At 34.8% G+C, this 16,438-nt stretch overlaps 1 protein-coding gene and 1 long non-coding RNA gene across 2 annotated transcripts; both read right to left on the bottom strand.

The window, feature by feature from the left end:
* Positions 4,583-5,310, bottom strand: LOC109820718 (protein MAIN-LIKE 2-like). The gene is made up of 2 exons (XM_020386914.1): positions 5,224-5,310; positions 4,583-5,147 (listed from the first exon to the last, which is right to left on the bottom strand). The coding sequence occupies exons 1-2, from the start codon at positions 5,299-5,301 to the stop codon at positions 4,773-4,775; spliced, it is 453 nt and encodes a 150-aa protein (XP_020242503.1). The 5' UTR covers positions 5,302-5,310; the 3' UTR covers positions 4,583-4,772.
* Positions 14,790-15,314, bottom strand: LOC109819441. The gene is made up of 3 exons (XR_002241537.1): positions 15,124-15,314; positions 14,982-15,025; positions 14,790-14,878 (listed from the first exon to the last, which is right to left on the bottom strand). It is a non-coding gene; the product is annotated as an uncharacterized LOC109819441 (long non-coding RNA).

Below are 16,438 nucleotides of genomic sequence, written 5' to 3'. Positions count from 1 at the left end.
TCAAACTCAACTAAACCCCCCCCCCCCCCCCCACCCCTATATGCTACAGTGCGAAGCCAAACACACGGTGGAGCGTGTGTTATAGTGGGAGTGTTAACAACATCGGTTTTAGTGGGTAAAGGTCTGCCAATGATCAGTCAAGGACGATTGCAAACAATGGACAACGCAAAAAGGTAAAAGAATAAATTTTTGCTGCTTTTTTGGATTGAAAATTGAATTTAAACTAAGAGTATTTTTTGGTGTAACTTAAAGAATTTATAGGGATTTCCCAAAAAACCATTTCTTTGATACATTTTCCCAAATTTTTATGTTTCAAAGGGGCAAAAGCCTTTGATACCTTGATTTTTTGAGTAAATTTTATAAAATCTTTAGCGGTGAGTGATTTACTTAAAAAAACACCTCAACTTTATAAATTACAGCAAATTCTCTTACACTAGAAGTTTTACAAAACCTGCCTAAGACTTTAGAATTATCATTGGAAGTTAAAATAATAAGGCAAAAATGCTATGAGGAAATATTATAATAATTTTTATTTGTTAAAATGGAATTTTGATCGCTAAACTATGAAATTTTTTATGTAAGTGTTATCACTTAAACCTTTCAATAACAATTTTCCAAAGTTCAGGAGAATTTTATCAAACCCTTCAATTCGCAAAAGTACACAGGGGCTTTGCATAAAATTCCTCACATAAGTTAAAGAGTTTTTTTTTTTGAAATTTTCGCTTTATTCATTGGCAGATTTGATAATTGAACCGGATCAAAGCAAATGTCTAGATCGTAAGATATTAACCGTTGGATCGACTTTCGAGTTTTACTAAATTGGGGCTAGGGCTTCATCAGGCATCTATAAATAAGGTGCTCTCCGGATCTTGCCTCTCTTCCTCTAGGATTTCTGGCCATGGCGGCGATTTACCAAAGTAAGGCTCATGATATTTTTTTTTCCTCCTTCAAATTTTCATTTCATACTACACCCCCAATTTCAAGAGCGTGGTTAAGTCTTATTGATATTCGCACGTTGCACCCCGGGCTTCTCTGAAATCACTCATGAAGATCAAAGCCCCAATGCTCGTGCTAGATCAAGTGTCGTCCAGTGTTGCAGTTCTGATCTTGATTTACAATCTTTCAGTATTGTGTCAAAGTGACGGCTATATCTCAAAATTTGTTTGGGGCTTAGATGAATATTTGCATAACTTTCTATATTTGTCGTATTTTGCCTCTCCTCACCTTTGGCTTTTGGAGGATTTCAATACCCCAAAGAGCTCAGTCATGGAGGCAGAGATTGAACTCGGCGGGGGCTAACGTGGGGGCTTATTCGTAATTTCTCACGGTTTTGCCTCTAAAATCTCTCGCCATATTTGTCAACTTTCAACTTAAAACTCTTGAAATTATTTTGGTTTGATTGCTATGTTAGCTATGATTACAACTTATCCGCGCTTCTGAGACTTGGTCTATGAAGCAAAAGGATGAAAAAAATGGTTGAATTTCTTGATATGAGCTAGCATTCTCGTGACCAAAACATTTATTATTAGTTTAATTTCATAACATTTTTATTGGCCGTGATGAGAAAAATAACAGCTAACGCCAGTTCTGCTTCAGATAATTCATGATTGAGAACGCTGATATTTTTCTGAGCCTTTATTGGGTCATATTATTCGTAATATTTGGTTTACTTGTTTAACGTAATCTGAAAATATGTTGTTTATTCCCAAATTTGCGACTTACCCCCTGTATTTGTTAAATTCCTCGAAGAATAGAAGACTGTTGCTCTGCAATTATGATGTTTTTGAAGAGTATATTAGGCTAATACCCAAAATTTATATTGCTAATGACGAAAGGACCAATTTTTTAGGTGTAGATAGCTTCAAGACCCTGTTTTACGGGGAGAACCTACTTGGAGCTCCTGCATTCAAATGATATTCTGGTCATTACTGAGGCAAAAATGTCAATCTTAATTTTTAATAGTTTATTTTACCAAAAATATTTTCGAAAAATTGTTGCCTATGATGATATTGTCTGCAAAATGGAAACCAAGACCCTGAAAAGGGAGAACCTACTTGGGAATTATGACATCAACTGACATACTGAGGCTTTGAATATATTTTATTTTCATGTGCTATTTATTCATATGCATTTGTTTATTTATTTATTTTTATGTGTTTTTTATTCAAATACATTTACCTTTTTTTAATTTTTATGTCCTTTTTATTCATATACATTTATTGATTTATTTTCATTATATTTCTGAGTTTTAACTATCCTCGTGCGAAAATTAACTAAATTTGCATGGAGGCTGAATCAACTCGGATAGTTTGGTGTTGTCATCAGCTTCTTCTCTTGTATTTCACGAGCTTGGAGTTAAATAACAGCACTACATTTGAATACTTTCATGATTAAATCTGTAATATATAAGATGAAATGTATTGGGTAATATTGCTTTGATAGAAAATGTCGATCAAATGTTGGGTAGGAAAGCAAAAATGTTTCAGCATGTCTAAATGAAGGAGAAATTTTTAAAACCAACCATTTTTAAAAATTTATAGGCAAAATCGACCTAAACTGAAAAATATTAGCAAAACCGATCCTTTTCAGAAGAAAAGGGTCGGTTTTGCAGCGGAGGGTCTTTTGCGAAGTGCACGGGACTGCTAGTCCCGTGCACTTGGTGTTCAGCTGCCCTCTCTGTTTAAAAGTCGGGACTGCTAGTCCCGACTTTTAAACAGAGAGGGCAGCTGAACACCAAGTGCACGGGACTAGTAGTTTCGTGCACTTGGTGTTCCAGCAGTCCCGACTTTTAAGCAGAGAGGGTAGCCGTTTGTTGAACTCGCTGTGCACATTTTTGCGCAATTTTGTCTGCATTTCAAGTAGTTCCTGTGCATACATCAACACAAACTTTCTCTAACAAAACACAAACTTCCTCTAACAAGTCACATACTCATTTCACCACTGCATTTCATGTAGTCCTTGCGCATACATTCACACAAACTCCCACTAACAAATTACATACTGATTTCACCACATACTCATTTCAAATCAAACAAATCACATCACACCACAAACTCCCACTAACAAATTCAACATAATAACACCACAAATCCACTTAGAAATCAAACATATCACTCGATATTATCTACTACAAATCTAAAAATACCACTCCTCCTCCTTTGTCTTGTATATAACCTGTAGTTTACATACATCCAAGAACTCTCCTCCTCCTCATTTGTCTTCGTCGTCCTCCATATCGCCCTTCGATGAGTTCGTGTGCCGGTTGTGTTTGTGGTTGTGACGGTCCAGCTCCATCGTCGACACGTTGGGAAGGTCCAGCTTCATCGTCATTTTTGCGTCGTCCTCGACTTTGTCGCTGTTGTCGTGTATATACGAATGGCGTTACCTCCCGTCCATCATGACGATCTTCGTGAGTTTGGTGTAAGGCTTGTTGAAGCCTCTGTATTATAGCCTGATATATTGATACATGTTCATGTGCTTCGGGATTTCTACCTGCGATAGATAGTTCAAAAACAAAATTTCATATTAAATTTGAGATTTAATTTTATCGTACCTGCTCGAGCTAATTCCAAGCCACGATTTGCAAGAGTTTGAACTTCATCTATTGCTGATACCTGCAAATTTTTCAACACATAAAGTACCAATAAACAAAATATGAAAATACTTATTAATTCTCTCTCATCTATACCTCGGGGCACATATCCTCTTTGCGACTCAATCGGTATTGTGGTCGAATGAAGTATCCATCTTCGGGTTATGTCCCAATACCAAGTGTAGTAATCTGATTCTCGAGGAGTTGGTTCAATTTGGTTGATAATACAAAAATGCCTATCATTCCATTTGTGTATAAAAGCTTGATGCACGATCATCCAGTTTATTTGTTGGCCTCTTTTTTTTGCCTTCCTCTCTATCTTTTCAACAAACTGCGAAACATGTTGTGCACGACCATATTGTCGAAGCATGCGGTCCGGTACATGCATTTCTACTATCTCCAAACATATAAGAGAAACTCTAGCTCTCCATACAACTTGGTATTCTGTGCATATTGGGGGTAGCTGAGGTAGAAATTGGGTGTAGGGCTCCCATTCCATCTACAATAATTTAATGCAGTTGCATATCAGAATTGGGTTTCAGTATGTAGAAGAAAAAGCGCATGTTTTTCGGTGAGAATTACCTGAAAAATCTTCATACGGTCAAGCTCATTCCGGTAGAAATCCAATTGTCTAGCCGGGGTCTCGTCATAGCATTTTTTGACATTCCATCTACAAAAAAATGTTTGTCATACATTTAGTAACACAACGATAACTACAATTATATTCGCTACATAAAAAATACAATACCCGCATCCCAGTGGAATTTGTCCATCTAATTGTAAATGTGTGCATAGTCTCGGCTTCAAATGAAGTCTCTCCCATGTCCATACTTGCAATAAGCTTAGACATCCTTTAAGCTCACTGTTTTGCATAAGTGTCACTTTTGACATCTCTCTATATAAATACACCAAAACGGCACTACCCCACGATTTTGTACCACATACGTCCAAGTCCTCGAGGAGTGGTAACCACCTAGCATATTCATAATATTCCAATTTATTAAAATAAGCTAATTCAATGAAAAACAAATTCATATTATAAATACACATACCTCGCATGCACTTTATCTTTACTTGAATATGGAAATAATATAGTACCAATCATGTGCATAATGTATGCACGTGCATGTTGGTCAACCAAAATTTGTGGGGCATCAACAGACAACGGTACTGATAAGGTCTATCTCAACCACTTCAACTTAATAGTTCCTCGAGGCATAGTCTCTGGAGCTACACCTAACAACTCCTCACATCTTCGAGGCCATACATCACTATCAGTGCCGGTAATGCACGGACCATCTATACGGAGACCGAGTATCACGGCTACATCTTGTAGAGTAATGGTAGCCTCGCCCATCCGAAAGTGGAAAGTATTGGTCTCAGGTCTCCATCTATCCATCAACGCGATCAGTAGGGGCCAATCGAGCTTTATCCAACGAATCTTTGAACAAGTCAAGAAGCCGGCCCGTCCCACAGCTGTTATGATACGCTCATCCTCTAACCGCCAACGGCTATGGCTGAGGTTATGATCAACCATAACGATACTCGGACCTCTCTGTACAGCAAATGATAGTATAAGAATGTAATATTATGTAAATGCAAATATTGCAATTATAAAGTAACTGAATTACCTCTGTACAGGATATAATATGTGAACGATGCTGAGCCTGGTCATATAAGACCTCATCACTAACCGGCCCAGGATCCATGGTGTACAAATATGCACATACAATTATACACATGTCAATAATCAATCATATAGTAATTCAGTTTCTTTATTAAAGTATATAAAAATAAAAAAATGATATAAATTACCAATTAGTTGCTATCTATTGTGTCTAGATGGACAACGAGGTCGAGTATGTCCCGGTTGTTTGCAAAGACTACATTTTTTGTGCTTGACCACTCCTTCTCGCCCTTGATCCATGGTTCCCCTAATTCGCACAGATCGTGGTCGACCTGCTTGTCTCCGGTACTGAGGTGGAATTATACGTGGTCCATTATATTCAGGCCAATACCGACTATCATCAGGTGGATGAAAACTCTCACTATATGTCTTTTGATAGTGAGCTGTTGAATACCAAGGCGAGCAATACCGATTTCTGGGAATTCTAGCACCTCCCGGCTGATTAGAAGAAGCCGCAAGCACATGTGCACAGGGTATTTTTTGGAGTTGTGGTATGTTACATGTGCAAGTGCAATCAACATCAAATAGTTTAACGGTGTAGATACCGTCACAATCTTGTACCTGCCATTCGTTGTCGTTGAATACAGTAATTTGACATGATCTTGCTGCCTCAATTCTTCTATGCAAAATGGACTCATTTTTTGGTGTGTAACGTGTTGTCCAGTCTATGCCATCACCACGCCTTTTGTTGAAGTATGCGTTTAGTCTATAGAATGTTCTCGCAACTAAAGATTGTATTGGCATAGCTCGTGCTCCTTTAAGAACGCCGTTAAAGCTCTCGGAGCAATTAGTCGTCATCATGCAAAACCGCACACCCTCATCCTTACATGCCCACCGATGCTCGAATTGGGGTTTCAAGTTATTTTCAATCCAATTATGTGCATCTAATGACAAAGACTTGATTTTCTCCCTGCAATGTTCATACACTAATGTGTCGGTCGCACACCCGGCTTGCCACAAAAGATTTTACAAATTAATCTCACCGTGTTTTTTCTTGAAATTATCTCTTATATGCCTTAAACAATATCGATGGTGATGTGGTGCACTAAAACCCTCATGTAACGCCCTTATAATTCCTTTCATCTTATCCGAAATAAAGGTAATTATTCTTGGCGCACGGACACTTGGAATCTACTTGTATATAAGTTCAAAGAATCACTTCCAACTAGACGTATCCTCCACCTCCACGACTGCAAATGCTAGAGGAAATAACCCGCCATTTGCATCTACACCGGTCTCTACAAGAAGCACGTCTTTGTACTTTTCATATAAATATGTATCATCAATGCTCAATAGCGGACAACAAAAAGTGAAGCCCTTAATAGCAGGACCAAATGCCCAAAACACGCGAGTGAACCTCTTCATACCCGGTGCAATCTCTTCGGATAATATTTCGTATTCAGTACCCGGATTATTTCGTTTGATAGCTTCAAGATACTGTGGAAGTAATTCATATGATTTTTCCCAATCTTCAAAAATTTTAGACAACGCTTTCCTCCTTGTATCATATGCCTTATATTTAGATATCTTAATCCCCCGCATGTCATATACCCTCTGAAATATCTGACCTGCATTCAGATCAAGTTCAGCTCTAACTTCAAGCATAATTAGCTTACATATATAAGAAGAAGATGCAGAATAATCATCGACATCCACCGACGGGTTGCAACATGTGTGAAGTCCGCAATATCTAAATATTACAAATTGCCCATTTGATGATTTTCTCACAGCGGCATTTAGCAACCAAGGACATTTTTTATTTCTCTCATCTTGCTCATTTGCGTTCTCTACTTCATTCTTATCGTTAAAGAAGCATTTCACATTGTAGTTTGTTGCATTAGTTTTTACCGGCTTGAATTTGACCCGATTCTTGATGGACCATTCTCGGATTGCAAAGATCAGTGCCTCCTTGCTCTCGAATAGATCCCCTTTTTTAAAAGTGAAGTATTTATCCAGCTTGGCCCAACATCAACAAATCCAGCTTGAGAAGTATTTATCCAATCCTCATTATGAAACTCGTCGGGCAACGGATCTTCAGCTTCCACATAATCATTGTTAACGTTAAATTGCTCCATCCAACGGGTGTCATCATCGATTCCAGCTGCCACATGCATGCTATCAATTTGCACTTCATCTTCTTCAATATGATCTGAATCATCATCTGCTTCATCTTCTATAATTGCTCCGACTGGTGGGTAACCCGTAACATGACCTGAAGCGTCGTTAAATATATTAGTTGACGTCCCACCGATAGAATACTCACTTAAATGTTATGGTTGAGACCATGGCTCTTGACTTGGAGATGTCATAAAACCAATCGACTCGTTGTCTAAGTCAAGCATCCGAGAAAACTCTCCTTGAGGTCGTGAAACTTGGGCAAATTCCTGAATCGGATACTTCTCAATAAACAACTCAATTGACGCTTGCTTCTCGACTAATTGTTTCATGTCATTCAATTCCTCATCTTCGGTAATCTCCACGGCAATAGTTCTACTCTCATTTATCGGACAGTTGAAGAACACCCTAATTGTATATTCTTCTTTCTTAATTTTAGTAACTCTGTGTATTTCCCTAGTCATTCCATCAAAATTACACGACTTAGATAGCATGAACATTTTTCGAGAACCTCCATCATACACCGGCAAATTATTCACTCCGACACCGAGGCTCCCATTAAAGAAACAAATAATGGATATGAAGTTCGTCATCGAAACTGAAAATACACAGTCCATCATATGCAAATAATCTATTAGTATCTGAATAAATCCCAAATAATGGCTAAACCCCTAATTATTATTCATCATATGTAAATAATTACTAAACCCTAACTCCCAAATCACATTATTCATCCTATTGCACAAAATAAAAACTAATCCTACCCAATTCTAGCAAAATTAACAGCCAAAACATTATTCCCCCAATTCTAGCAAAATTTGATGAATATCCCTCTTAAAAATAATTGCTAAACCCTCTCATATGTAAATAATTACTAAACTAAACCCTAACTCCCAAATCACACTATTCACTCAATTCTAGCAAAATTTGATGAATATCCCTCTCAAAAATTAACAGCAAAATTAAAAAGAAAAACACACCCGAGGATGGGGGTTTGGTGGGGGTCGATGGTGTCGGCGGCGCGACGAGGTCGGAGGGCTGTCACGAGAGCGGTGGACTGGTCACGAGAGGAATGAACGAAAAAAACCCTAGCCCGTGCAAATGGCGGTGGTCGGCGGCGGTGATCGGTCACGAGAGCGACGGATGGTCACGTGCAAATGGCGGTGGTCGGCGGCGGTGGTCGGCGGCGGGGGTCGACGAGTCGAGGGTTTTTTTTTCTTCGGGGGAGAGTGGTCACGAGAGGAATGAACGAAAGACAGAACGAAAGAATGACGAAAAGAAAGGGAGCCGGTGGGTTAGGCGGACTGCACGGGACTGCTAGTCCCGTGCAGTTCCGTAATTGCAAAAACGACCCTTTGCGGTCGGTTTTGCTAATTAATTTGTGAGACGGTCGATTTTGCCCAATAAAATTGAAAAAAGGGCTGTTTTAAAAATTTCTCCCTAAATGAATTATTTGTGTTTCTTCATGATTATTAAAGTGATATTGCAAGGGATTCGCTCATGTTGCGTAGGTCGCTGTTTACTTTTTTTTTATTTACTTTTTGATTCCCATGATGTCCTTAAGGTATGTCCTTTGCTGGTAAAACTGTAATTTTTTTGACTAACGTGCTATTTCTACATTTGATTTTTCAGACTACGATATGTACTCGTCTCAAATCATTTCAGATTACTAGACACATTAATTATTAATATTTAATAATATGAGGAAAAACAAATTATTAATATTTAATAATGAGGAAAAACAGATTATGTATACTAGTTTCAGGTCCGTACGATGTATGGATTTATTTAATATACAAAAATTGATATAGCAAAATAATATAAAATAAAACAGTAATAATATACAAGTAGTCAGAAATGATACAACTTAAGCTATATATGTTTGATTTATTATTAAACTGTAAAAAAGAATTAAAATATAATTTTTCTATTATCATAACAAAATAGGTAAAATGTTTCATGTTATGATTAATGTTATAATATTTTGTTATACCAAGTAATTAGTATGTAACATAAAGTCTAGTTCCAAACGAAATATTTAAAGCATCTAGAGATACATGTCAAGTGTATATATCTATGAATCAAGTGTATATATCTATGAATCAAGATAATAATTATCAATCTATTGATAAACAAAATATCTATTATAAAAATATCAAGTAGTTAGGTTTCTCAACGCAAAATCATCAAAAAAATATGTAGTGCATCCAAAATTTATTAAATAAGGTTTTAGACCAGAATATTAAATATAAGTTTCAGACATCATGAATCAGATATAGATTTATCAAAAAGGAGTCTGAACTCTCTGTAGAATCTTTAATTTTCTTTTTCAATCATGAATCCAAAAGTGCTCCATATCATAATTTCAACAAATTTGTGCTCGATATCATATTTCAACAAATTTCTCTTGCAATGAGTAATATTATCCGAGGAACAAATTTCAAATTCATTAGCACCAATGATTGATAGGGAGCCTTGTGTTTAAGTATAACATAATAGTTAGCATGTTAATGAGTTAGCAGGAAAACATTGGTGTATAATTAATGTGAAGAATAAAGAAATCAATATCAAAAGGAAAAGAAATAGGCAATCCAAAGTGATAATGATGAAAGTTGTAACGACAAAAGATATTACTCAAAAAGATATTAAAGGATTTGGTATTACATTAAGAAGGATTACTATGACAACCTATAATCAGAAATCTTCGCGGTGAATTTTAGTAATTAAGCTAGTTACTTCTTTCAATTAATCTATGGTTAAATTTTTCATGATCAAGTGAATGCATGGTTCAATTAAGTATTTAATTTTTTTAATGTGTACATCAAGGAGAATGTGGTGGAAGTTTTTTATGCAAAGTGTCAAAAGTTAATTAGAAGCTTCACGGGATTGATAATGAGTCATTGACAGATAGAATACAAGCCAGAAATAAAACATTAAAAATATATTCAACACATTTTGGGAAATTAAAGGCATGTTTATTTATCTATTTAGTTAGAATACTAATAAGATATAAACAAAAGATTTTTGCACTGTTAATGTGAAGAATCAAGAGAACAATAATAAAAATACAAAGTTGATAAAGGTGAAAGAAGCAACAATATCAAAAGAGAATTTGAAAAATAAGTATTGTGAAATATACAACAAAAAAGAATTTGAGAGTTTTGCCTTGTCAGGTTGTCCCCTTGATTATGGAGAGAGGTGTTGAAGTGTTACTATAAGTATTAGTTTTGATCATAGTTATAATTGGATGGAGGTTGTACATATAATGCTTTTGGTTTACTATAAGTATTAGTTTTGATCATAGTTATAATTGGATGGAGGTTGTACATATAATGCTTTTGGTATGACATCTATAATTTCCTTTCAATAGTTATAATTGGATGGAGGTTGTACATATAATGCTTTTGGTATGACATCTATAATTTCCTTTCATTTTACAATAAAATAAAATAAAAAATAAATACAAACATGAGAAATGGTATGACATCTATAATTTCCTTTCATTTCACAAAAAATAAAATAAAAAATAAATACAAACATGAGAAATGAAAAAGAAAAATAATACCAAGTGTATTGACTTACATTTATCAAGATCATCTTTCCTTTTGGAAGATTCATCTACATTAGTGAAATATTCTTGACCTGTCGACTCCTAATGATTTAGAAGGAAAAAATATTACATATATATTGTTCAACCTCATCTATATATGCAGATTGATATATGAAATGAATAAATAAGTAGCTCTATAAAAGAAAGAAATATGTAATGTAATATACCTGGTTCAAATCTAAGCTAGCTTGAATTTTAGAGACAGAAAATACATGACAATTTTGATTGAGATTGAATTCCAAAACTTGAATCTTGAACAAAAGTTTCTTTTTCACCAACACATCTAACTATAAATGAATCATCATCACCTTCTTGTGAACAATATAAAAAAGCAAAGTAAAGCTACTGAATTAAAACTTTTAATTTTTACAGAAAGTAATCAGAGTGATTACTTTTATTAGTCGTTCCCTCAATTCGAGTAGTGCAAATTTGTGAATAAATTGTTTAGCTTCACGATCAAACAGAACAAATGATGTAGTACATGTATGGTCAATGACTTTTGTGAATAAATTGTTTAGCTTCACGATCAAACAGAACAAATGATGTAGTACATGTATGGTCAATGACTAAAACCTGAACCTTGTAAAGCTTCACGATCAAACAGAACAAATGATGTAGTACATGTATGGTCAATGACTAAAACCTGAACCTTGTAACTGATGAAACTCAAAAATTAAAATAAACCAATAAGAACTGTGATCTAAATTATACGTTGAAGATCCAGACATCCATTCATGAAGCATATGATGAAATATAACTAGTGAAGAAACTGACATACATACTTCCTGACGTACCTTGGGATAACAAATCTTGCATTTTTATTACATTTCTCACACCAAAATTTAGCATTTTCAACATTTACCTTCCTTTGACATTTTTTGCAGGCATTGTAAAACCAATTATAATCTGTTTGAATTTTCTATATAGTTGCTAATGTCACACATGTGCAAACCTGAGTATTATTAAATAATAAGAAAATAAAGTTATGAATAATTTGGTAGAAAATTATCAATTGTCTTCAGATTAGTTATCTAGTTTACCACTAATCCTACATTTTAAATAAGCAGTGCAATAACATTAAAGTCACTTCTTAAAAATAATTACCTCTCGTATCTCGAATTTCATCAAGTGTCTTCCGTTCAGTTAATAACAAAAAATCATCCTTGATGGAATAAGCTTTTTCAGTTGGAATCTGACTAAATCGTTGAGACTAAGAATCTTCCACAAGTTTCAGACTTATGATAGTAAAATTAAATTAATTAGAAATAATATCAACTTACTTGTAAATAACTAACGAATGAGATAATTCATCATGTACCTTTTTTTTAGATCAGCAACTTTAGGTATGTCGGGATTGATTAATATCTTGGACGCATATAAGGCATTTGTAATAGTAATTTTACCTAAGAAATAAAGTTTTTAAATTCATGATACTGGCAATATATAAACATAATCTATGAAATAAAAATATATCTTTTTTGATAAATTAGTATACATCTAATTTGATTTACCTCCGTATGGTTTTGTCTTCACAAGCTGAATCACTATTATAAAAATTCCTGAATTAGCTTTCTGTACATATTGCGAAACTTGAACAGCATAATCACCCCACAAACTGTATGGCAATTTAATGTTGTTGCATGAAGAAAAAAATTAGTACGAAATGCATATACACACACTCACAGGCACACACATACTTTTACTATTAAAAAATATGTAACTATATTGTACATATTTGAACTCACTTGCTATCTTCACACACATACTTTTACTATTAAAAAATATGTAACTATATTGTACATATTTGAACTCACTTGCTATCTTGGAGTTCAAGCTCTAGTACATTAAAAAATATGTAACTATATTGTACATATTTGAACTCACTTGCTATCTTGGAGTTCAAGCTCTAGTACTTTTCTTTTACTTCCATTGCTCTCAACTTCTTTTACATTTTCAATAGTAATCAGCTCCCCAATGATATCTGAAAAATGTCATATAACATAAAAATTTGAATAAAAAGCCCTAAAGTGTCAAATATATTAAAAAATAGTATTGAACTGAAAAAACACAATAAGAAAAAATGTAAATTTATTTTAATTTTTTTGACTTTTTATCTTACCTATTAAGTTAGTTGAGGTGATACGATTAACAATTATATCCCCAAAATCAACTAATCCAAATGAATAGGAAGGTATTGTAGAACTCTCGCATTCTCTAACAAATGTAGAGTAGATGAAGTTAATTCTATATGCGTGATCAATAGCTCTATAATTTCCAATATTTTCTCTAACACCAAAATTCGTAATCAGATAGCAGTTGCTTTCATTCAATTGTGATTTGAATTTATCTATCACTTTGTTCTTGATCGTTGCTTGAATTTTGGCTCCGTTTCATAAAAAAAGAGAATTTCATGAATGTATAATCTTGAATTATTCACATTAAAGGAAAATAATAACTGAACTCATGAACAGATTATGAAAGAGTGAAAAAATTACCTTTTCATCCAGTAAAAGCAGCTCAATAGTGTTGATTGCATTCGGAATATTGAATTTCATCGCATTTCATAACCTTATGACTCTTACCATCACTTTTCCAAGTTTCTTTTTCTGGGTTAATTTCAGAAATAAAATCCAGTTTTTGTGCCATATTCAATTTGTCATTTAAGTTGAGAGAGGTTGAGGATGAGAGGGATCTAGTCCAAAAGGATGCTCTAAGAATGTTCTTCCTATTCACGTTATTTGAGAAAATTTGAATTTGTACCATACGAATAAAATATTGGGAGAAGTCCGCATAAAAAAGAAGCAACTTATAAAAGTACTATAAACCAATACTTAATAATCACTTTGGACTTAATGTGTATTAGTGAAGCTAACTACTGTTGACATCAATGAAAAACTATTGTCATTCTTAGCCTGTCGAAAAGGCTGCTAAGGGGCTGTTTGGATAGGTTTTTTTTTATGGTAAAAAAGGAGAAAGCTGCCAAAAATGTCAGCTTTTTGGCAGCTTTCACCCAAAATCACCTTTTTAAGAGGTGATTTTGGGGGAAAACTGCCAAAAAGCTGATATTTTTGACAGCTTTCCCCACTTTTACCACGCAAAAAACAGGAACCAAACAACCCCTAATTAATTCTCTAAGATAGTGATATTTATCTCTGGAGAAAGTCAAAGAAACACGAGTTAGGATTTAGACATAGAAACTGATGCACTCTCACCACGGGATTATATATTTGTAACAACTTCTAACCCGAGAAATTTTGGTGTAGTTTCACATTATCATATTTGCAGTAAATTTGGAAGATAACATGATGATGTAGAAGGCTAGTTTCTGAAGTTTGAACCAGTTTGTTGAGAACGTAGCATGAGTTAGATTATGTCTACAATTAAAGTTACAAATGATAATTTAGTGAAGTTCACCTTTAGAGTCAGACTGAATAATTTTATGAGTGCGGGATGTTAATAAATTAAAACAGCATAATACTAAAATTAGTGATAGGGAATGTTAAGATTTCATCTGTCATTGGGATATTACCTTGCTACCATTTTGCTCCAGCAACTACAGAGATTGTGCAGTCGTGTAGCCAGAACAATCCTTTATACCCATCTTCTTATAAACATATTCAAAGAAACAAAGGCCCACAAAATTCATATTATCTAATAATCAAGCAATTAAATACTTACAAAAGTTTACTGTATTTGCTTGACTAGCTAGAGTTTAGATAGTTAATGTCAAAAACTTGCAGAGTACAGAGAGCTGCTCAATAACGCTAAGCTTAATTATTACATGTATGATCACCTGAAGAGCTCTAATTCTTTCCTCCCTGGAGATTGGTTGCTTTGTGACCGCAGCTTTCTCATCAACCCGCTTGAAGTGCTCCTAAAAAAGTAACGAAAAAAACCACAAATTTGCAACAAATTTCAGTATCAAAATTCCAAACTGTATCAAATATTATCCCCCATAAAAAAATTCAATGAATTACCGGAGCTATCCACCGACACGTGTCGCAGTCGATGCATCGATGATCTGAGAAGTGAGAACAAACAAAAAAAGATCTCACAATTCAATAATTTATTCAAGTGATGCTCTTTTTTACTTTTTTTTTAATTAGTCAATTAACTCACCAACAAATCACTATCCTTCAACGTTTTGGGAGCGTCGCTGGCGAATCCGTGCTGCTCTAGCGTAAACAAAAACTATTCGGCCGGTATTTCGGGTTGGGAGCGGGGTCCGAGGCCGATATTCCGGGTTGGGAGCTGGGTCGGAGGATATAAGGGAGGTGAAGTGGTGGAGGGCAGTAGAGGAGGGGGTAGAGGGAGAGGAGGTTAGTTTTGAGGAGGAAGGAGAAAGGTTGAGGACTGAGAAAAAAAATGAATACGTTTGAAAGGAGTGAGAGAGAAATAAGAGAAGATGAAAATATGTTTCTGTAGATCAAAGTTTCGTAGAGATGCCAGCCTATAGCACGGAAAACGAAGGGTTTCTTGGGAGAGGAACAAAAACATTTAGGGGCGGTTTGTTTGCAAAAATGGGAAGGGGAAAGCCTGCCAAATCTGACAAAAACTGTCAGTTTTGACAGGCTTTCTTGCAAAAACGCCTCTTTTAGAGGCGTTTTTGCAAGAAAGCCTGTCAAAACTGACAGTTTTTGTCAGATTTGGCAGCTTTCCTCTAACTTTCTCCTTCAAAAAAAATGAAACAAACGGGCCCTTAATATCTACATTTAGGATTTTTAGGGAAATTTTGCCACATGTAGAATGGCGTTTTAATAGTAGTACATAGATTGTGGAAAATGAATTGAATTGCGCAAACCTCTATACTTATAATTTGATTTAATAATTTAATAATTTGATTTAAAAAAGAAGAAATTGCCAAGTGGTATTTTCAAGGGTAAGAGTTTTTAGTAATAGATAGATATAGATGTATAGTTTTGATTATTTGTTAGATTTTTAAAAAAAAACAGATCCAATCCAAATTTTTATCCCAAAAATCAATTCATTTCAAATTTTTATTAAAGAAATGGATTCAGTTTTTGACCACTTTAGAAATTGGAGCATCTTTTAGTAGAGCAAAAAAGGTCAGTGTTGTGAACCCCGACCATTTTGGTCGGGTGGAACTTTGTTCATTTGGCAAACCCTTCCACTTATGGTGCACCATCTACAGTGCACCTTAGAGATAGAAATGGTCGAGGTTTTCAACTCCGACCATTTTGCATCGACCATCCTGCACACAAAAGGGTTTGGAAATGATCTATCATTTCAGTCGTAAGCTTGATGAATCATTTATCATTTTTAATGATGTGTTCATATTTGGAGGTTTCGCTTTATTCTTTCCATAGGATTTGAAATATTGAAAATAAAGTTATTGTATGTATCTAGGTTTTTCTCTTTTGCTTTATTCATTGTTTGTGTCTAGTTTTTAGCACATGATCTAACATGTGCATTC

The sequence above is a fragment of the Asparagus officinalis genome, chromosome 8 (assembly GCF_001876935.1).
Source record: "Asparagus officinalis chromosome 8, Aspof.V1, whole genome shotgun sequence".
Lineage (NCBI taxonomy): Eukaryota > Viridiplantae > Streptophyta > Magnoliopsida > Asparagales > Asparagaceae > Asparagus > Asparagus officinalis.
The sequence above is the reverse complement of the archived record's forward strand: the minus strand, read 5'-3'. Positions and strand labels throughout refer to the sequence as shown.

Excerpts from the sequence above, each read along its gene's own strand:
- LOC109820718 (XM_020386914.1), bottom strand. The coding sequence starts at position 5,301 with ATGGATCCTGGGCCGGTTAGTGATGAGGTCTTATATGACCAGGCTCAG. Across the intron at positions 5,148-5,223 it reads ATATTATATCCTGTACAGAG|AGAGGTCCGAGTATCGTTAT; the intron begins GTAATTCAGTTA and ends TTTGCTGTACAG.